The sequence below is a fragment of the Natator depressus genome, chromosome 2 (assembly GCF_965152275.1).
Source record: "Natator depressus isolate rNatDep1 chromosome 2, rNatDep2.hap1, whole genome shotgun sequence".
Lineage (NCBI taxonomy): Eukaryota > Metazoa > Chordata > Testudines > Cheloniidae > Natator > Natator depressus.
Genome location: NC_134235.1, coordinates 177,818,129 through 177,841,279, shown reverse-complemented (window position 1 = coordinate 177,841,279; position 23,151 = coordinate 177,818,129). Strand labels below are relative to the sequence as shown.

The 23,151-nt window shown below is 42.6% G+C and overlaps 1 protein-coding gene across 1 annotated transcript in view; it reads left to right on the top strand.

Annotated features, from left to right (window-relative positions):
- AVL9 (AVL9 cell migration associated) overlaps nt 1-23,151 on the top strand; it is a 62,322-nt gene that overhangs the window by 10,863 nt on the left and 28,308 nt on the right. Inside the window, exons 2-8 of the mRNA XM_074945377.1 lie at nt 3,050-3,170; nt 11,316-11,401; nt 17,459-17,530; nt 18,957-19,046; nt 19,451-19,517; nt 20,293-20,333; nt 21,566-21,604. Of these exons, the coding sequence (XP_074801478.1) occupies nt 3,050-3,170; nt 11,316-11,401; nt 17,459-17,530; nt 18,957-19,046; nt 19,451-19,517; nt 20,293-20,333; nt 21,566-21,604 (516 nt within the window). The remainder of the gene's footprint in view (nt 1-3,049; nt 3,171-11,315; nt 11,402-17,458; nt 17,531-18,956; nt 19,047-19,450; nt 19,518-20,292; nt 20,334-21,565; nt 21,605-23,151) is intronic.

Below are 23,151 nucleotides of genomic sequence, written 5' to 3'. Positions count from 1 at the left end.
AAGCTTCGATTTTTCTCTGGCATTGCCTGGAGCTATTCCTTCATATGATGGTGTGAGATACAGTATGAATCGGGAATAAGTGAATTTGAAACCAACACTGCAATTTGTGAGGCTGGGTTTTTTTTGTGTCGTCCCCTCCCCCCCCATATAGATGTGTCACACAACTCAACGACATCTGGAGTAAAGGTGACATAATGGAATTCCCATTTTATTTTCTTACTGATTTCTACTACTCTTGATTCCCCCTTGTCCCTCCCACACCATTATTATTATTGGGGTTTAAATTTGATTATCCATTGTGATGCGGCAAGGCCAGATGGCTATAGAAAAGTAGTGGGAGATAGATATATTAGCTCCAGGCTAAACAAATCCCTGGTACCAGGTTAAGTGAAATGGAAGCTGCTCCAGGTCAATTAAGACACCTGGGGCCAATTAAGAACTTTCCAGAAGGCAGGGAGAATGCTAGGTTGATTGGGACACCTGAAGCCAATCAGGGGCTGGCTGAAACTAGTTAAAAGCCTCCCAGTCAGTCAGGTGTGTGTGCATGTCAGGAGCTGTGGAAGGAGGTTGTACTGTTGGAGAGGCTGAGTAGTACACACCATATCAGGCACAAGGAAGGAGGCCCTGAGGTAAGGGTGAAGTGGAGCTTGAGGAAGTGAGGGCTGCTGTGGGGGAAGTAGCCCAGGGAATTGTACATGTCATGTTTCTAAAAGGTCAGCTACCATAGCTGATACTATTAGGGTCCTTGGGCTGGAGCCTGGAGTAGAGGGTGGGCCCGGGCTCCCCCCCCCCCACCTTTGCCCCCTTAGTAATCACGGAGACTGGGAGACAACAGAGACTGTGCAAGGAAGGATAACTTCTCCTCACCTCCCTCGCTGGCTTATGATGAAAACGGCTCAGTAGACTGTGACCCTTGTCTCTAGAGAAAGAAGAGTTACGTGGAGGGTCACAGTGAGCCTCTGAGGCTAGCGAAATCCGCCAGGAAACGCGGGACCCACGGAGGCAAGGATAGAGCTTTGTCACAACTGGTGTCAGAAGTGGGATTTCGTAGGGTCTCAATGTTACCTTGGCTCCAGGGATCGTGCGGATACGGTAATAGGTCTCAGTCGTCTGCCCTGGTTTTGTAGAGAACACATCTCTGTTGCAATTAATCATGTCGGCTGCCTCGATCTTTTGGATCGGCGTCAAGTCGGATGATATCCTCACTTGCTCGTGTAAGTTACCCTTCTGAGGAAGGGTCTCCTGCATGACTAAGCATGCCTCTCGATCGTGCCTTAACCTGGTACCAGGGATTTGTTTAGCCTGGAGCTAATATATCTATCTCCCACTACTTTTCTATAGCCATCTGGCCTTGCCCCGTCACACCATATACTATTGAAATGATTTCCTACATGATTTCTTTTGCATGCTCTTCTATGGAAGTTTACAATGTTTGAAAAATACTGTACTTTTACAAGTTTGACAACTGATTGATCTTCAGCTGAACATCTTCTATCAGAAATTATACTTTCTCCCTTAATAACCTCTGCTCTCTTTAATGATAAATGAAGATTTGGCTAGAGCTCTCACTCCCTCATTGTGACAAGTTGATTTAACTATTACATTTAGAAATTTCTGTGGGATTTTTTTAATTGGCAATATTACATTGAGTCATATTTATTATACTGTTGAAGATAGTACCCATAATGTCAGTGACTCTGTAAAGCAGAACCTCCATCTCACTCACTTTTCCAGTGATTGCTTGATTAGTCTGCACTACTGTTACTTTTGTAGAGTCTTGCATTTTAAGGGTCATCCTTTCTCTTTCAATCGCTGACAAATTGATTTGTGTACTTGAATTGAAAACATCTCCTTCCCTCACCCTCAAAACCATATAGTAGGTGTAGATTTTCAACTGCACAAAACAAGATGCTTTGTTCATTCTTTTACATTCTATTTTACCTATAACCAGTCAGGCAGAAGACCTAGGTGTCACTAGACAGCTTAATGAAAATATCTACTTGATGCACAGAAGTGGTCAATAAAAAGTTAGGTTGCATAAAAAATGGGATAGAAAGTACTGACTATATTATAATGCTGTTATATAAATAAATGTGATGTTTTTTCCCCTTGAATGATTCTGTTCAAGTCTAGTCAACCCTTCTCTAGAAATACACACCAAAAAAAAGAAGGGGTCCAGAGGTGGGCGATAAATGATTAGATTCATAGTGAGACTTCATATGAAGAGAGATTGAGAAGATTAGGATTCTTAACTAGAAAGATGATGAATAGGGGATACGATTGAGGTATTCAGAATAATGAATGAGATACAGATGGTAAATTGGAAGTTCCCATTTATCTCTTTTCCCAATACAAGAACAAAAGGCCTTCAAATGAAATTGAAAAGCAACACTTTTAAAACTGATAAAAATAAATGCTCTTAGCACACAAGTAACCTGTGGAACTTATTGCACCAAGAGATTACTGAAGGCAAGGGCTTAATAAGATTCAAAATAGTACTTAGTTATAAATATAGATATAGTAGAACCTCAGAGTTATGAACACCAGAGTTACCAACTGACCAGTCAACCACACACCTTGTTTGGAAAGGGAAGTACACAATCAGGAAGCACCAGAGAGACCCCCTCCTCCCCCAAAAAAGGGCAAGTACAGTACAGTACTGTATTAAACATAAACTAATAAAAATAAAGGGAAAGCAGGATCTTTCTTCTGCATAGTAAAGGTTCAAAGCTGTATTAAGTCAATGTTCAGTTGTAAACTTTTGAAAGAACAACCATAACATTTTGTTCAGAGTTACGAACAACTCCCATTCCCGTAACTCAGAGGTTTTACTGTAGTGACATCATCCACAAGTAGATGGTATAAAGGATGTAGACCCTCATGCAGGTTGTTCACAATGGAATTTCTTGCATCTTAGTCTGAAGCACTTGGTTCTAGCCTCCAGTGGAGACAAAATTCTAGACTTGAGGCACTGCTGGACTGATCTGGTGTGGCAGTTTGTATCTATTTCTGTTCTGAATAACATGGCCTCCCCCCTGCCCCTTTTCAGGTTGAATTCTCCTATCCTCCCCTCCTCTCAGGAGAAGGACATGACAGCCACAGTTTACCAGAAGAATGGAAATACTTGCCTTTCCTTGCCTTGCCAGATGGAGCTCACAACTATCAAGAAGGTAAGAAAGCAAACATGAGGTTACAGCATCTGAGTGGGGATCTGTGGCAGTAACTGAAGACACTGGGTCCTCCTGTGTGCTTCTACTAGGGGGGAAAGAATCCTGACACTTGAACTATTAATTAACCAGGCTTCTGACTTCTTGAATTCTATTAATCTTTATTTTGTAGTTTAGTCCACAACTGCAGAAATGCTTCTTTTTACAGATTCCGTTTCTGTAAAATCCAACTTAAAAATACCTGCGCCTTTAAACTGAACCCTGATCATGAGAATGCATCCAGCAGCAGGAAATCTTCACTGAATACAGGGGGTTCCTTTAAAGGTTACAACCTCACTTGCCTATGGTTATAAAATAAAATAACCCACAGTCCCCAAAACCTTCATTAAGGAAATCTGGTCCTGTAAATATTTATGGAGGTAGGAGAAAAAGTATTCAAAAGTGTGTGAACAAAGCAATCTGTTTTTGCTTAAATAGATCTGTGGTTCTCAAAATGTGTTCTACAGATCCTTATGGACAGTCTGCAGAAATCATATAGTGAGAACCAACCAGTGAGAAGGGCAGGAGGACTTGCTATGAAGCGTAGTGGCCTTCAGAATGAAAAGGTGGGAGAATCATTTTGCGATGTTGTTACTATTTAGGACTTAGCCAAGGCATAGCAGTCTACAGGTAAATATATCTATAGATGGTTTTGCTCTGTCTATAGATGGAAAAATGAAATATTGTATTTAACATTTTTCTCTTAATCTTGCTTTGTGCTTCCTCCTCAAGAAGACCAGGTCTCTGAGAAACCAAGGATTAGTTTACACAAGTCCTGTTGTCTGGGACTTGCAGTTTCAAATTCTGAATCAGTATCAAAATAGCACTATAAGCGCCGGAGAAACAGGGATCACTTTAAAATGAACACTTGAAAGTGTTTTACTTTTACAAGTAATGCCAAAGGGTCCTATAACTGAAAGATTAGAGGGAAATTTTTTTTTCATTCCAGATTTTTTGCTTTGTGCATTTGTGACCGTACTTTTTATGTACCGTGGTACCTTTCATTGTGTACTGTGGTGCCATGTACAGTCAATTGGTCTGTTTCTTCTTCAAATGCTTGTTCATGTCAGTTCCAATCAGGTATGCGTGTGCTGTGTGCATGACAACCGGAAGATTTTTCCCCAGCAGTATCCGTAGGGTTGGCCTGGGTGCCCCCTGGAGTCGCGCCTTCATGGCGCCCTGCCGACCCGACCCCGGTATTCTGAGACTCAGAATTCTCCTCATGGAGGCAGCCCTCCCTCTGCAGTCCAACCCCAGATCAGCGGAGCCCGTGCCAAGTGCCGCCGCCTCTGTGCGCAGCGCACCTGTGCCGACTGCGTGTGAACTGGCATCAAGGAAGGAAGCTAAGAATTCCCGGCACCAAGACAGCGCTGAACATAAGACTTGTGGCAGGCGCTGATCTTCATCCCTGGTGCCCCAAAAGAAAAAGAAGCAGGAGAGGGGACGCTCTCCCCCTCCTAAGCCTAAGGAGCCAGTGGCAGTGAGGGCTCAGCCCATCCAGCTGGCTTCGGGCCCAGTGCCTCCTAGGGGCTCGTCGACTCCTGCCCTGCAAGGGGTCCAATCAAGCCCGGCCTACTACCGTTCTCCAGACTGTCATGGCTGGGACATTGAACTCCCCTCGACTATGGAGACTTTTGAGGTGGCGCAGGACGTTATTTGCCTGACGGCACTGCCTTCTCCGAGGAGGGACGAGGCACCAGTGATAACTCGGCCTCCTATCCGATCTAGGGGCAAGCCATCAATTATGTCACACCGCTCCCCATCTCCACTGCACCACTCCCCAGTGGCGACTGCCCACGTTGGGGGACTGCATCAATCCCCAGAGGCTCGGGACCACCCCGTACCACTCCTCCGTGGTCTTCCTTTCCGGAGACCTCGGAGTCTGAGGTGGAGTCCTAGCACTCAGATAGGTCCAACAGCAGGAGGTCTAGATCCTCCAGCACCCTGGCCACCTCAATGGCAACCACCAGCTCAGTGGCCTTTTAGGCCCAGGGAGTCCAATCATCAAGCCCAGGGTCAGAGCCAGGCTTCAAGATCCAGGTCAGTGTCGGTTGTGTCAGCATCCTTCACCCCCTTAGAGCAGCTGGCACCGGAGACTATGCTGATACCTCCGCCTTCCGCTCGGACCTCAGCGCCGGCACCCATCTTGGTGCCGGCCTCTGTGGCACCGACCACCTTGGCACCAGCAATAGAGTAACCTAACGAAAGTGTGACCATCTTGGTGCCTAGGGCAGTGACCAAGGCCATGTGCCGGTGCTATCATCCTTGTCCTCCCTAGATGAGGCCGTTGAGGGCACTTCAACAACCCTGGCCTTGGAGGATAACAGAGTTCTGCAACAGTTGTTGCGTAGGGTGGCCCAGAACCTGGGGATCCAGGCAGAGCAACTGGTAGAGGATGCTGATCCCATGGTGGACATCCTTGTCCCCTCTGGGCCCTCGCATATTGTGCTCCCACTCATCAAGTCTATAAATGAGACCACAAAAACTTTGCGGCACACTCCGGTCTCTTTGCCCCCTACAGCTAAGAGAAATGAGAGATGCTATTTCAAAGAGATACGAGCATCTCTATTCTCATCCTCCACCCAACTCTTTGGTGGTGGATGCTACAAACCAAAGGGAGCATCATGGGTTTCAGGGACCCTTCCTTAAAAATCGGGAGGTGAAAAAGGTGAACTTGTTCAGGAGGAAAGTCTACTCCATCGGTTGTTTACAGCTCCACATTTCAAACCATCATGCCATCATTAGTAGGTACTCCTTTAACACCTGCGGAGCAATGGCCAAATTTGATGAGCTATTACCACCAGACTCCTGCGCCAAATTTAATGCTTTGGTGGAGGAAGACAAATTCATTTCCAGGGCCTCTTGCAGTTGGCTCTTGACGGTGCCGACATGGCCTCCTGAACCATGGCTACCGTGGTGGCCATGAGAAGGTCCTCTTGACTTCAGGTCTCTGGACTCCCTCACGAAGGACTCCCCTTTGAAGGTCAGGCCCTATTCTCTGAAAAGACAGACAGGAGACTTCACAGTTTAAAAGACTTGAGGGCCACCCTCAAGTCCCTGGGCATACACCCCCCCCGCTACACAGTGCAGGCACTTCAGGCCGCAGCCTCCTCTGCGGTTTTACCAGCAAAACAGACCATATGGTTCCCGGAAGAGGAATAGGGGAGTCAGGAAGAGGCCACACTCATCCTCAGGCCAGGGCTCTGGCCAACCCAAGCTGCCCTGGCCCCAAACCGGCCTTTTGAAGGTGTGGTTGAGGACGGCACACCAGAACAAGAACTGGATCTACCCTGCCTCACCTTTTCGTCCCGGCTGTCCCTTTTCTACTGTACATGGTCCCGTATCCCTTCGGAGCGCTGGGTGATCCGCACGGTAGAGAGGGGATACTCCATCCAATTCTGTGCCCTCCCCCCCCATTGCCTCCCTTCCCCATCCCTCTTCATGGACTCCTCTCATGAGTAACTCCTTATATAGGAGGTGCACTTGCTCCTTTCACTAGGGGCAGTGGAAGAGGTTCCTCAGGAGCAGACGGGCAAGGGTTTCTATTCCCGGTATCTCCTAATACCGAAAGCCAAAGGCGGGCTCAGGCCCATCCTAGACCTGCGAGAACTCAACAAGTTCATGACGAAGCTCAAGTTCCGCATGGTCTCTTTGGCCTCCATCATCCCTTTATTGGATCCAGAAGACTGGTATGCCGCCCTCGACTTGAAGGACCCGTAATTTCACATAGCAATAATTCTGTCCTACAGAAAATACCTCAGGTTTGTGGTGAACAACACCCACTACCAGTTTACAGTCCTTCCATTCGGCCTGTCGGCAGCACCTAAAGTGTTTACCAAGTGCTGCGTTCCTGCGCAGGCGTCAGGTACAGGTGTTCCTGTACCTCGATGACTGACTCATCAAGGGCCGCTCCAGGTCTCAAGTGGAGGCACAAGTCGACTTCAAAAGCACAACGTTCGACAAACTGGGCCTCCTTCTGAACGAACCTGGTTCAGAGGATAGAGTTTATAGGGGCAGTACTGGACTCAACACAAGCCAGGGCGTACCTCCTGAAAGCAAGGCTTCAGTCCCTCGGCGACACCATACAAGGTCTCAGGCAGTTCCCCACCACCGCAAGGAATTGCCTGAAACTCCTGGGACACGTGGTGGCTTATACCTATGTACTACAGCATGCCAGACTCAAACTTTGACCTCTTCAGTTATGGCTAGTGTTAGTGTATCAGCCAGTCTGGGACAGCTTCGACAGGATTGTAACCCTGCCCGGTACTCGACTCCCTCCTGTGGTGGCTTGACCCATAGGTAGTATGTGCAGGAGTCCCCTTCACCAGCCCCCAGCTGTCTCTCTCGCTAGTGATGGATGCGTCAGCCTTGGTGCTGGGGAGCACATTTGGAAGACCTCAGGACACAAGGTCTCTGGTCTCAGGCGGAACTCGCTCTCCACATCAATGTCAGAGTTGAGAGCGGTGTGCCTCGTATGCCAGACTTTCCGAGCCCACTTGACAGGGAGATGTGTATCAGTTATGATAGACGACACCACGGCAATGTTTTATATCAACAAACAGGCGGGTGCATGCTTCTGTCCCCTGTGCCAGGAAGTGGGACTTCTGTGTAGAGCATTTGATACATTTGAAAGCATCATACCTCTCTGGAGTACAGAACGAGTTGGTGGACTATCTCAGCAGGTCGTTCCATGGCCACAAGTGGTCCCTTCGCCCGGATGTTGCAAACTCAATTTTCCATCAGTGGGGTTTTCCCCAGATAGACCTGTTTGCCACGTGACGCAACAGGAAGTGCCAGCAGTTTTGCTCCCTCTGGAATCACAGCCCGGGTTCCATCGCGGTCACGTTCAGCCTTCCCATGGGACGAGGCTATCTCCTATACGTGTTTCTGCCTATCCCTCTCGTTCACAAGGTGCTCCTCAAGATACAGAGGGAACAAGCTTCGGTGATATTGATATCCCCTGCCTGGCCTCGCCAGCACTGGCAAACATCACTCCTGGAAATGTCCCTGGAAGCTCCAGTCACCATGCCGCTCTTCCCGGACTTACTAACTTAGGATCATGGTCAACTTCAGCACCCGAACTTTGAGTCACTGCACCTCACGGCATGGAAGCTCCATGGCTGAACCCAACGGAGCTCTCTTGCTCGGACCCAGTTAGACAAGTCCTCCTTGGCCGTAGAAAGCCCTCCACCAGGGCTACCTATCTTGCCAAGTGGAAGAGATTTTTAATCTGGTTGGCGCAGCATCATTCGTCCCTGACACTCATCTCTGTGCAACTTATATTAGACTATCTTCTCCATCTCAAGCAGCATGGGCTGTCCATGTTGTCAATAACGGTTCACTTGGCTGCCATCTCTGCCTTCCATTCAGGCTCAGAGGTCCGGTCAGTCTTTGCCAGCCCTATGGTCAGCCGTTTCCTCAAAGATCTCGACAGGCTATATTCGCAAGTCAGGAAGCCGGTCCCAGCCTGGGACCTCAACCTGGTCCTTTCCAGATTGACGGCGCTGTCTTTTGAACTGCTAGCAACATGCTCCCTGCTCTACCTCTCGTACAAGATGGCATTTCTGGTGGCAATAACCTCAGCCAGGGGGGTGTCTGAGCTCAAGGCCCTAACATCAGAGCTCCCTTACACCATGTTCTGTAAGGACAAGGTTCAGCTCAGGCAACATCCAGCTTTCCTCCCAAAGGTTGTCTCCCAGTTTCACATCAACCAGGACATCCTCCTCCAGTGTTCTATCCTAAGCTACACTCAAGCGGCAGAAAGCAGAGGCTTCATTCTTTGTATATCTTCAGACCCCCTGCCTTTTATATTAAAAGAACATAACCATTCCGGAAGTCCATTCAACTATTTGTGGCTGTGGCGGACAGAAGGGTCTTCCAGTCCCTTCCCAACAAATTTCGTTGTGGATCGTGTCCTGCATTTGACAGTGCTATAACTTGGCCCAGGTGCGAGCCCCTTCAATCACTGCACACTCCACCAGGGCGCAGGCCTCTTCAGCAGCTTTCCTAGCTCCGGTTCCTACCCAGGAAATATGCAGGGCAGCAACGTGGTCTGCAATATGCACTTTCCCTGCACATTATGCGATTACCCAGCAGGCCAGAGACGACATGGCCTTTGGTAGAGCGGTATTCTAACTGGCGGACAACTCTGACCCCGCCTCCTGAAGGGCTTGTGATTCACCTGCTTGGAATTGATATGAACAAGCACTTGAAGGAAAAAACGGTTACTCACCTTCTCGTAACTGTTGTTCTTCGAGATACGTTGTTCATGTCCATTCCAATACCCTCCATCCTATCCCTCGGTCAGGGTACCCGGTAAGAAGGAACTGATGGGGGGGGGAGGGGTCAGGTTGGGTTGGCAGGGCCCTATATTGGGTGCCATGAAGGCGCAACTTCAGGGGGCGCCCAGGCCAACCCTATGGATACTGCTAGGGGAAAATCTTCCGGCTGTCATGCACACGGCGTGCACACACCTGATTGGAATGAACAGCACATCTCGAAGAACAAAAGTTATGAGAAGGTGAGTAACTGTTTTTCCTCTGCACAGCAACAGGGGAGAAGAAAACTTTTAAAAAGAAGAAATTGTAAAATCCACAAAAATACCCTGATACAACTTTTAGTTAGGGTTTCTTATGTTTCTAATTCAAATTGTGTCTGACCCTCTAAATTTTAGAGGTGTTTCATCTGGAATTGGTAGCAAAAGTATAGGAGTTGTATCAAAAGAATTTATCTTTGCATCAGTAAAAGGCCACTCCTTGACTCTGTGTTGGGTCCTGACTTTGTTTCATTTCTGTATAATTAACTATCAAATGATCTACTGCGTGCATTCTAAAGCAGGAAGTAGGAGCAGGTGAGTGAAGTTGTTTCTGCATTGGCTCAGTGCCACAGTCCTATGCATGAAAGCTAAATAGTTGACTTTCTGTCATTTCATTACCACAGCAACAGGTCATTAATGCATATTTTGAAGTAAGAGAGATTGCTTCAAAGCTAGCATAGCAACAAAGCAACTAAACCTGGTTAGGTGTATATCCTTGAGTTTTATGGCCAGAAACACACTAAAGATTTCATTTGGTAATCCCAAACGAATTTCAAATTAAGATTACTGTAAATTTACTATAACATATTGGGCCTGATTTTCCTGTGCAGGTTATGAGTAATTCACAGTGTAGGAGTTACTAGGGTTCCATGAAATGGGGAATTAGGCTAGGGGTTTAGTAGAATTTTTAATAAATGTCTCTCCAAGCCAATAAACAAGTAGCCTATCTCTTTAGAATGCAGTGAAATCTGTAAAAGGGACTGACAATTTTTAGTACCTAAATCCTTGTCTCAAGAGACTACTCCATACTTTTAAGTACAGTTCTGTTTCATTTCATTATTACAAAGTCAGTAACCAATTTTAGTCACTCTCAAGACAGGGTTTGCTTCATAGTGAAATGTTGTGAACTGCAAACCAGAATTCTTCTAATGACTGCTTTGCCTTTGCTGTATCTGTAAATTAGTAATTAACACAGTGGCTCTCAAACTTTTTTACTGGTAACCCCTTTCACATAGCAAGTCTCTGAGTGCAACCCCCCTTATAAATTAAAAACTCTTTTTTATATATTTAACACCATTATAAATGCTGGAGGCAAAGCGGAGTTTGGGGTAGAGGTTGACAGCTCACGACCCCCCCCCAATGTAATAACCTCGTGACCCCCAGTTTGAGAACCCCTGAATTAACAGTTAGTGGCAGTAGTATATCTATCTGTTTGCATAATTATTAAACACTGTATAGCTTTGAAGTAAACCCTATAGGTTTAATGAAAAGCTCTTTTTTTTTTTTTTTAGTGCCCTTTGTCACGTCATAGCATAAATATTGCTTATTTGGCACCTTTGTATGGAGACAAAGTGAGTTGTTTAGTAGTTACTTGAACAGTTGGGTCACAGGTTTAGACAAAAAGACTTCAGCTCTACTTACAAAAGGGTAGAGCTGGTAGAAAGTGCAATTTCTTCAGTAAGGCTTTTGTAAATGAGAGTAATGTTGAAAAAGATGACTACAGAGCTGAAAATACAAAATGTTGATAGATCGTTCTGTTGGTGGCTGATGAAGCTTTTTCTCTCCTTTCTTAGATACTGTGTTTTTCCACTTGCCACCAAGATGTGGAGATCGAACCACAATATACGGTGTCTCTTGCTATAGGCAGATTGAAGCCAAGGTAATTTATAGTTGTAAATATGCAAGAGTAAAAGTGTAGGCTTGATACGGAAATGAATGGGTGAAATTATATGACCTTCGTTATGCAAGAGATCAACCCTAAATGATCAGAATGGTCCCTCTGGCCATGAAACCTATGAATCTGCAGAGTAGGCACCTTCAGAGCTGAAGAAGTCTGTCCTTTCACCACCAGGATCATTGTGATCCATGTCAGTCTCCCTACACATCCCATTATATGTTTTGGTTACAGCGAATCTACCAAGCAAGAGCTCCCAGAAGCTGAAGTAAGCTGGAAGAATCTGTCAGACTAGCTAAGAATTTATATTGCCAGGGAAGTGCTGAAAGCAGGTTTAAATTATTCCAGTAGCAGCCCTTAGAAGATCTTTGGGTACCTCTATTGTCTATTGCACAGACACAAATTCTTCCTTCATGTAACTCCTTTATTTCCAGAAAAGATATTGGTCTCCTTTGCAAAAAGTAAATTTTCAAGGTGGATCAAAATTCTCCTTTGCACAGGTTTTCCATTAAATGTGGTTCTCTATTGTCCAGACCAGTTAGATTTTCAGGGAAGTATTTTGGGGCTGTAAGGGCAGTAAGGAGGTTGTAGTGTGTATTGTCCCACTCTCTTTGGGGAAATTGTCTTGTACTTGATCTGATATATGTGCAACGTGCCAAGATTTTAAAAAGTGGTGGGCACATTATAAATGTTTGTAGTTATAATTACTCTCTAATGTTATTACACACTTATTTTAAAATATGTATAATAACTTTTCCAATGACATGCAACAACCTTGAATGTCTAATAGTTTTTAGAGGGAGTTCTGGATAACTTTTATTTCAGAAGTGCTAAATGACATGCTGTGTACTTTTATATTGTCCCCCAATCACATTTGGATTCTGTTAAAGTCTGGTTGTTAATTCTTGTACAATATTAAATGCATAATTGCAATGTTATTATTATTTTTGTATTGCTTCTGGTTTATTCAATATTTGTGCAATAGGGCCTTATTGTGGTAACCTGTGGTTAAAGTCTGTCTGTATTTAACTGTATGGTTGTTTTAACTTAGTTTTGTTATACTGATGATTTCAGTCTCTGCTGTTTACTAACCACTAAGAGGGTAAATAGATTTTAAATTGAACTGTTTTGGAACAAGTGGAATATAAAGCAATATGTGTTTTATGTAGCAACAACTTCAGAATTCTGCCCAATCTGGCTCTTTGATAGATATGTGGGCTGTAATCCACATTGTTGCTGTTTTGTACAGTATAAGAGAATCATTTGACTATATGATTTCTGTCTCTACCCTTTCTAGCCCTGTTGATAAATGTTAGAACTATTTCTTCTAGCTGAGAGAGTAGCTGACGCCACAGGTGTTGCCACTTCCATTTACAGCTGGCTAGAAGAAAATGCCCGAGCATGACACACTCTTTCCAGGCAAAAGCTTTTCAACTGGTCCCTTTGTATAGGTATTGTGTCAGAGAAGGAGGAGGGAGAGGTTGTGGCCTTTTGCTTGTCAAATCACCTGTTTCTTCCCCATCCCATTGTCTTCTATTTATGCTGGTGCCTTTTCAACAGTCTTCAGTACCAAAGACTGTGCATAGCATCTCAGTAATACTCAGCAAATTAGTCAAATGTGGTCTAGATGGAAGTACTATAAAGTTGTTGCATAATTGGTTGAAAACTTATACTCAAAGAGTAGTTTTCAATGGTTCACTGTCAAACTGAGAGGGCATATCTAGTGGAGCTCCATAGGGATCTGTTATGAGTCCCGTACTATTTAATATTTTCATTAATGACTTGGATAATGGAGTGGAGACTCTGCTCATAAAATTTTCAGATGACACCAAGCTGGGAGGGGTGCAAGCACTTGGGAGGACAGAATTAGAATTCAAAATGATTTTGATAAATTGAAGAATTGCTCTGAAATCAACAAGATAAAATTCAATAAAGACAAGTGCAAGTTATACATTTAGGAAGGAAAAATCAAATGCACAACTATAAAATGGAGAATAAACTGGCTAGGAACTACTATCCCACAAAAGGATCTGGGGGTTACAGTGGATCACAAATAGAATATGCAACAACATTGTGATGCAGTTGTGAAAAAAGGCAAATGTAATTCTGGGGTGTATTAACAGGAGTGTCATATGTAAGACATAGGAGAGAATTATTCCAATCTGCTCTGCACTGTCAAGGTCAGCCTGGAGTATTGTGTCCATGTTTGGGCACCACATGCTAGGAAACATGGACAAATTGGAGAGAGTCCAGAAGAGAGCAACAAAAAGATAAAAAGGTTTAAAAAAAACCTGACGTATAAAGATTAAAAAAACCTGTGTGTGTTTAGTCTTGAGAAAAGAAGACTGAGGGGGATGACCTGATAAATGTCATCAAATATAGGAGCAAGAATTGCAACCTTCCACAGGGCTATTGCCACTTGCTTCTCAACTGTCAGGGCAGCTCTCATCTTAATATTCCTGCACTTCAGGGCAGGGGAAGGCAACTCTCAAAGTTCAAGGAAAGTGGCCTTACGCATGCGAAAGTTTCGCAGCCACTGTGAATCATCCCATACTGGCAACACTATGTGGTCCCACCAGTCTGTGCTTGTTTGCCAGGCCCAGAATCAGCGTTCCACTGTATCAACCAGCCCCACTGCCGCCATGATGTCCCAATTGCCACACCCCGTGCTTTCAGGAATGTCTGTGTCCATGTCCTCCTCACAATCGTCCTTGTGCTGGCGTCTCTTAGCCCAGTTCTGCACATACTCCAGTATAATGCGCGAGGTGTTTACAATGCTCACAACAGCTGCGGTGAGCTGAGCGGGCTCCATGCTTGCCGTGCTATGGCGTCTGCAGAGGTAGCCCAGGAAAAAAGGCGCGAAACGGTTTTCTGCCGTTGCTTTCACGGAGGGAGGGAGGGAGGGGAGGCGACTGACGACATGTACCAAAAACCACCCTCGACAACGTTTTTGCCCCATGAGGCATTGGGAGCTTAACCCAGAATTCCAATGGGCAGCAGAGACTGCGGGAACTGTGGGATAGCTACCCACAGTGCACCGCTCCGTAAGTCGATGCTAGCCACGGTATTGAGGACGCACTCCGCCGACTTAATGCTCTTAGTGGGGACATACACAATCAACTGTATAAAATATATTTCTAAAAATTGATTTCTATAAAATCGACCTAATTTCGTAGTGTAGACATACCCTATGATTTTGTTTGCAACTACTGTCTGCGCAGCGAGTTAAGAACAACTGTGACCAATTGTTCTGACTATTTGTAGTGTTGTAAAGCATATTGCCTTAAGGTCTGATACTGCACCATTGAAGTCGATGGAATTTTCAGTGGCAGCAACATGGGGGGAGGGCCATAGACACAATGAACTAGGCGGAGTGGCATGCTGTCTATGTGTGCAGCACATGCATTGCATGCCTCAGAATTCACAAAAAATGTTTTATTCTACAAGCATATGAAAGCCTTGCATGTAATTAATCTGTTCATGTTGGCTGTTGTCTTGTTTTGCTGGCAAGGCGTGCAGTGCTCCGAGTTACATCACATTGCCTAGGCAACGTGACTGTAGGCAGCTGACTTCCTGACCAGCTGTGCACTGGAAAAATTAGCTTAGGCATCCCAGTGTAGAATTGTGTCATCTGTGATTGAACAGAGCTAGCAATGTCAACTCCTCATCAGGATGGAAAGTTTTGTGTCAAATTTGTTCAATAATTCATTTAGTGCAAGAGACTACAACAGAAACACACATTATAAATAATGGAAGCCCAAACCAAAATTGTAACTAGTGATCTGAAACTGTATTTCTGTGAAGCTGTGTATAAATGTGAATGGATCTGTGAGTGTGTGAAAACAAACAAGCTATACTACTGACCCTGTCTACTTTTCATCAATGAAAAGAATGTATGGAACAAGGCAGGATACAACAACCTAAAGAACCATTATAAAGCTTGTGGTTGTCACTAGTAGCCAGCAACACCTGTACAGGCTGTATACAGTTACGAACATTTGGACAAGCTTGCACTGATCTTCAGTTAGATGAGCTGTGGAGAAGTGCTGTGAGACAACACAATAAAAAGACTAGTCTTTGCAAATAGCCTGATTCTGACAATTTGTGTTTTATGTAACCTCATAGAACAAGAGCTTGTGTTTTTTAGGGATAACTAAACGGATGACTCCCTGAATCATGGCAATTATGTAGAAACCTTAGAATTAGTCAGGGAGTTAGATCCTTTACTCAAGCAGCATTTGGGAACCATCTACTTTATTTTCTGGAACATCGAACAATTCAGAATAACCTCATCAAAGCAGTAAGTAATACCCAACTTAATGCCATTGCCAAAGAAATTGAGGAAACACCATTTGTTGCTATTTTACTTGATGGAATGTTAGATAGTCCCAATAAGTCCAGCTTTTGACTGTACTGCATTATGTGACCAAGAATGGTGATGTTACAGAACACTTTGTTGCTCTTAATGACATTAGTAACAATCAAACTGCAGCTGACTTTGCCAGCATGTTGAAACTGTGTGCCAGAAGTCTAAATTTGTTGACAAGGTTTGTAGCTCAGACATATGGCAGTGCAGCAGTAATGGCAGGTGACGTAGGTAGGCCTCAGAAACGTGCTCATGAAAAGTTTCCTTGTGCACTTTTTGTTCATTGCTATGTCTGTGTTTTTTAAATCTTGTCCTCAATTTTGCAGCAAACAGCAGCAGACTGATTTTCTTCAAAAATTTAGAAGGAATATCTAGTTTTTTTTTTCCTCTCAATCTTCAAAGGACTGAACTTCTTGGAAACCTAGTTAAACAGAGACAGCCTTCTGTTTGTACCACAAGGTGGAATTTTCATTCAAGGCTTGTACAAACTGTAAAATGGGCAGAGAAGCTCTGACCGAACTCTTCAAAAGTGTGGTGCAGAATCCAGTAGCTTGGGATGATCAGTCTTTTCAGCCATGGGTCTGCTAACTGTGCTTGATAATTTTCAGTTTGTGTTTCTCCTTTGCCTCTACAACAACGTTTGAAGTGACAGAAGTGATGTTTCATGTTCTTCAAACCAAGATGTATGATATTGGGTTTTGTATTCAGCAGACTCCCGAGATGGTCAAGCCTATTAGTCGAAAGCAACAAATTTTTGACGAGCTTTGGAAAGAGGTGTCAGAGTTAGGTGCATGTGAACCTTGAGGGGAAAAAAGAGCAAGTGAAGGCCAAGCAATGTATAAATGTCTCTTCTTTGAGGTTGTTGACAATGTCAGATAATAGTTATTGGTACAATTTGAAAGTGTAGAGAAACTTTAATTTGTACAGTTGCTGAATCCAAAACAATTCAAGGAGTTCCAGACACATTTTCTGGTTAATGCTCTCGAATCTCTGGAAGAAGCATCTTATCCGAATATTTTTTACATTAGTAGATTGCATTCCAAGCTGTGTACAAATGAGAACAGTGGCACAAGAAAGGTACATTTGACTTCTATAGAACTATTCATGTGCTGGATTTACAAACTTGCTTCTCTAAGGTCAAAAAATTGGCTACCTTAATTCTGATTATTCCCTACTCTGCAGCCACAGTGGAAAGGTCTTTTTTCAACTTTAAAGCGCATTTAGACATTCACATGCAACACCCAGAGTGGCAAACACCTGTCCAGCTTGGTTTCACTGACCATCGAAAAGGAACTGCTTAGGTACTTGTGCAGCTTACTAGATTTTTATGACTTTGTCACTGAGGAGTTTCTTACAAAAGATAGAAGAATGGATTTTTGATTTCAGTAGAAATGTTAGATATGTTTCATTATATTTGGCTTACTAGTATTTGGCAAAAAAATGTATTTGGTTGATTAATCTCAATCTGTACATTAGAAAAAAATCTTTTTTTCTGTCATCTAAAAAGTTGTTGCATACCTTATTAAAAATGTCATTTGTATGTCACTGGGTAGGCCCATTCTCAAATAGCACATTCTGGGTTTTGTTTTTGATCAGTGGTGGTTTTCTGGTAACTGGCTTTAAAAATAATTTTTAAAATACATATATGTAAAAATATTGTAATACTTTTTTCTTAGGCACTGAAAGTGCGGCAAGCAGATGTCACCCGAGAAACAGTACAGAAAAGTGTCTGTGTTCTAAGTCAGCTGGTAAGAGAGTGACTAACAAATATTTAAACTTTTGTTTTTAAAGAATACACACAGAAAACAGGTTTGACAAATTTTTGTTTGGAAACTTTCATTATTTTAAATGTTCTTTGTTAGAAACACTTTAAAATGTAACAAAATGAGCACTGAAATCACAGCTGTGTTAGAAGGCCAAGGCACTCAAATTTTATTATAACTCCTTCAACTGGAGAGACAAGGTGAGTGAGGTAATATCTTTTGTTGGACCAACTTCTGTTGGTGAGGGAAACAAGCTTTTGAGCCACAGAGAGCTCTTCAGGTTTGGGAAAGGTACTCCCAGCTTTTGCTGTGACACTAGGAGTTCCTTCTCCAGACCTGAAGAAGAGCTCTGTGTGGCTCAAAAGCGTGTCTCTCTCACCAACAGAAGTTGGTCCAGCAAATGATATTACTTCATCCACCTTGTCTCTCCAAAATCCTGGGGCTGACATGACTACAACACCACTGCATGGAAAAATGCATGTACTTTATCGTGAGTCTTGATATGATCTATTTGCATTTTTAATAATTGTTCCAGGAAGCCTGTCACTAATTGTATATTCCATTCAGTGTATGTCTATGCTGCAATTGGAAGTGTGGTTGCAGCATGATTTGATGTATCCATGCTAGCTTTAGACTTGCTACTATGGCTAAAAATAGTGACACCATGATGGCACAGATTTCAGTGCAGGCTGCAGAAGCATGCTGGGGACCCTGGGTATGTACTTACTTTGCTAGCCCATGCTACTATGTCTTCACAGCTAGCTAGATTTAAGATAGCAGGGGTATGCCAGCCAATGCTGCAACCATACCTCCAACTGAAGTGTAGATATATCCATGGTGATACTTCTTATGGTGGAGGGTGGGAGTTATACACTATAAAATTACTAGTTAAGTTATCAGATAATGAAAAACCTAGCAATGGACAACTGTGAAATGAAGCTTCTTTCTAGCGGTTAGTGTAGTATGTTATGTGGAATATGACGTGTCTTCAGAATACATTAGTTGTAGCTCTCAGTTATCTGGGAGTCTACATTGCGATGCAGGCTGCTTTTTACATTCAGACTATGCAACTACACTTTACAGGGAAAGAAGAGAATTCTTTACTGAGAGATGAATTCAACTGCATGAGCAAGACGAAGCAGGGAAGTTCCCGCTTATTCTATCCCCACAACACTACTGGCAGGATATTGAGTGATAATGCACTATCTGCCAATGAAACACAAGATAAAATTGTTACCTAATTAAAATGCACAGTGAGGGCTTTTGTCTTTAAAAATTACACTTTCATCTATCTGTATTAGAACATAAGGACAGTTGGGGGATATGGAGGAAGGACACTGGAACTGGAAACGTGCTTTTTTCATCTGCCTTTCATTCATGACATAACATGTCCATTTCTCTGTCTCACAAGCCTTTGTATGGATTACTTCAAGCAAAGCTACAGCTCATTACTCATGCCTATTTTGAAGAAAAAGACTTCTCGCAAATTTCAATTCTTAAGGTAACTTTTCAATATATACTAATACAGTATAATGCCCCTTGTGTATGACTATAGATTTTAAGTTATAAACATTTTTTAATCAATGTATTCTTGTATGTATTGCATTTTCATAGGTGATACTTCTATTCAGCTATTTTAAATAATTACATGAAATAATATATTATCCTATTGTGAATCTAAGAAAGGAACAGATTTCTGATTAGTAAAATATCTAGAAACAATATCTTCAATGACACCCTTAAAGTAACAACTCGGTTATAAGCAAAAATGTTCTTTGGTCTGTCCATCTCTTTGAAACAAATTATTTTATTTATTCTGGTCCCTTGGGTAGCTTTTTAGAACAGGTGTTACTAATCGGATGTGGTATTCATATGCCATTAATATTCTTTATTTAACTTCTACAGGAACTTTATGAGCATATGAATAGCTCTTTGGGTGGAACTACACTGGAGGGGTCACAAGTTTATCTTGGTAAGGGACGTTTTTACAAGCAATAATATATAATGTTATATCAGTCAAATCATTCCCTCTAAACCAGTTTGTTTATGTGCATTAAAATTTAGCACCATGGGTTTTTGTGCCTGCATGGGACTTTATTATTTTCCCTTTCATTTATGGAGTTAAATAATTTTCAGGTAAAATACCCTTTATCTGTTTTTCCATAATGTGGATCTCATTTTAGGTTGTAATCCATGATAGTTCAGTCATGCCTCTTGATATGATATACATTTAGTGAGTGAGCTGTTCAGCTCCTTCTGAAAACTATGCTGCTTTGAAAATTTTAATTGTGGAGGAAATTTTCAATGGCATAAATGGCAGTTAGGAACCCAGTTCCTCTTGACTTCCAAAGGGAGTTGAGCACCTAACTGCCCTTTATGCCTTGAAAAATCTCCCCCTACATCCTTTGCTCCACATACCATAGGAAGAATTGTGATCTAGAAAGAGAAATAAGTCGTTGTTTAATCAAATGCTCCCGTAGTGAAATGCTTTGGCTTCAGTATGACAGTAAATAGCCATCTTCTGGAATGCAGAGTCTCCATCTTACTTTCAGCTCTCATTCTTAGAAGGAAGAGAAGGTGGTTTGAATTCTTTTAATGAAATCACTAGTATGCTTTCCATGAGAATGGGAAAATATTGTGTGTCACTTTAGCTTATGTAATTTGGTCAATAGAAAAATGGGGGACAGGAAGAAAGGAGTTGATACCCTTGCAATGCTTCACTAATGGATTTGTTCTCAATGTTTTAGGTCTGTCTCCTCGAGATCTTGTCCTTCAGTTTAGACACAAGGTACGTTTTCTTCATAGGCCTAATAAAGTACACCAGCAGCATGCTTTTTTTACATGGTAAAAATGTAGGTTGCATGATGAGCAACTGACAGCTAAGCGCACGCGCGCGCGTGCGCACACACTTTTTCATATTTTGAGGTCCAGACTCTCTGCTGTACCTAAGGGGTGCTGCTAAGGAGCTGGATACAGCCTCCTGGGACTTTCTGGCCTCAGATGCAGGTTGATGCAACCTGGGGGTTGTTGTTTGAGGGACCATATATCATCTGGAGATATGTTCCAGCCACTCACCCTTCCTGCCACCACACACTGCCCATATTTCCTTGCCAGGAGTTGTGGGGAAGGAGGTGTAGCAACCTGCTCTATTGGCCCTACCCTTGTTAGGGATTCTCTCCCTCTCCCTCCCCTACTAGAAGTATCTCCCGTACTAGAAGTAGGCAGGTTTCAAGTACTCTTCACTTCCTTTATGCATATATCACAAAAAAAAAACCCCCACAAAAAAAAACCCCACATACACCAAGGAGTAGGAAATGGTGGTGCTACCCCACGTAAACCTGTTATCCCAGTGGTTAGAGGACTTACGTAGGATGTGGAAGACTCGGGTTCAAATCCCCACTCTGCCTGATAGGAGCAGGGTCTTGAACCTGACTCTCCTACATCTTGGGCTGGTGCCCTAACTGCTGGGCTATAGAGTCATTCTCATTCTCTCTCTATGGCTGAATGAATATTTTGTTGTTTTATGCAAAGTGGAACAACTTCAGTAGTAGAGATTGAGAGAAACTTGCCTCAGAATATACCATAGTGCAGTGGTTAGAGCACTCCTTCAGGAGGTGAAGACCTGGGTTTATGTCCCTGTTTCTCTCAGGCAGAGGGGGATTTGAGACCAGGCCTTCCACCTCCTGGGTAAGTGCCCTAATCACTGGGCTATTGCATAAATTGTGGGAATTAGGAATGCTTAGAGCAGTGGTGGGCAACCTGTGGGCTGCATGTGCCCCATCAGGGTAATCTAATTGCAGGAAGCAAAACATTTTGCTGACGTTGACCATCCGCAGGCATGGCCCCCCGCAGCTCCCAGTGGCCGTGGTTCGCCGTTCCCGGCCAATGAAATAGCTAAGGGAAACATTTTTAATGAAAGATGAACTTATGTGTATTACACACGTGTACACACATGTAAATGTGTTTTTCCCCCCGTTTGTTAGTCACTCACCATGTTAATTTTCCCTTCTTATTTTGCAGATCTTAATTCTTTTTAAATTGATTCTTCTAGAGAAAAAGGTAGGGTCTGTGGGATGAAGGGGAGGATTGAAATGGAGATGTAATTGTTTATATGACTCTATAGAGCGTGTGTTAGTGAAAGATAAACACTACACTAAATATGTCTGGAGTAAAACCCAATGCTCAAGTATATTTACATGCAGGTATAAATAAAACTGCAAAACTTTATCCCCTTGCTTAACTGCTCTGTGTGTGTGCTGGTGTATAAATTCTTCTCACACACTATTAATGTTTTCCATTATTGACAGGTACTCTAGAGTAAAGGCAAGTAAGATTTGGTATGCTTGAGTAGGGAAATTTTCATAACAGTTTTTAATATCAGGACCTAAATAGTGCCCTCACCATTGCAGAGTGAAAATTCTTGGTGCATAAGGTCCAGCAAAATAGAACTTGATTTAAACATAAAACAAATAGTAATATAAATACCAAAGGAAGCAAGCTTTAGATTTTTTCAAGTTTTAGATTTTTGTGAATTCTATGGATACTTATCTGAAATATATATTTAGTATCCAAGCTCATGTCTCTCTAGTCATGTTAACTTTGATTCACAGTCAATAAAAATAAATATTAAAATAAATAAGTCATCCTAGTTTAAATCCACAGAGAAGTGTAAGTCTCAATTATATTTTTCTTCAGGCTGTCTTACTGCCTAAAAGAGGTTCTGTCCTGGCAATTTAAGAGGAACCTGGAACATGTACAAACAGATAAGAAATAGAAACAAAAGAGTACCAATTTGTAAATTCAAATGTTGGGTCAAGATCTTTCAGTAAAGTGACTGAATATCAGCTCACAAATACGTGACCACAGGGATCCTTTTTTCCTACAATGTTTTTTTTCATGTTAAAAGTAAAAATCTTACTTTGCTCCCCCAGTGAACAAGCTAAATTATAAGTTCATCTCCTTGATAGAAATGACTTGTAGTTGCCTTTATAGGACAACTACAAAAAAATCATTCATTGAAGGGCAGGAAGTAATATCAACAAATCAGACATGAGCACAGTTTTTATCAAGGTTGCACAAAATAACTGAGAAGTCAAGAAATGCATATATTAAGATTGCATGCACAACTTTAACTCTGCCCTATATGCATTGTGATAGCTTATAATTACTCAGATATAATACCACATTTTTTCTACATCCTCAAGCCTTTTCTGTACAAAGAGCGTGCTATTTTCTCTAAATCAATTTAAAAAATTGATCTAGTCAAATCAGCTCAAATTTCTAATGTAAACACTTAAACCAGTTTAACCCTTGCTTATATAGATTTTTGCTTCAGTTGGTAACTTAATGACTCAAGGTCAACCAATATAAGCAAGGATAAAACTGGTTTAAGTGTCTGTTTTGGAGCTTTGCCACCATTTTAACTAGATTTATTTTGAGTAATTTAAAGTTGTAGAAGAAGTATTTTGGAAAACACGAAAGCGTAATTAGACAGGAAATGCCTTCATAGAAGTGGGTAGAACTAAGATTTGATGTGCAACCTTAAATGGAGCATTTTATACTATTTTTTTTCGTTGCTTAGCCTTGTTACTTTAACATTCTTTCAA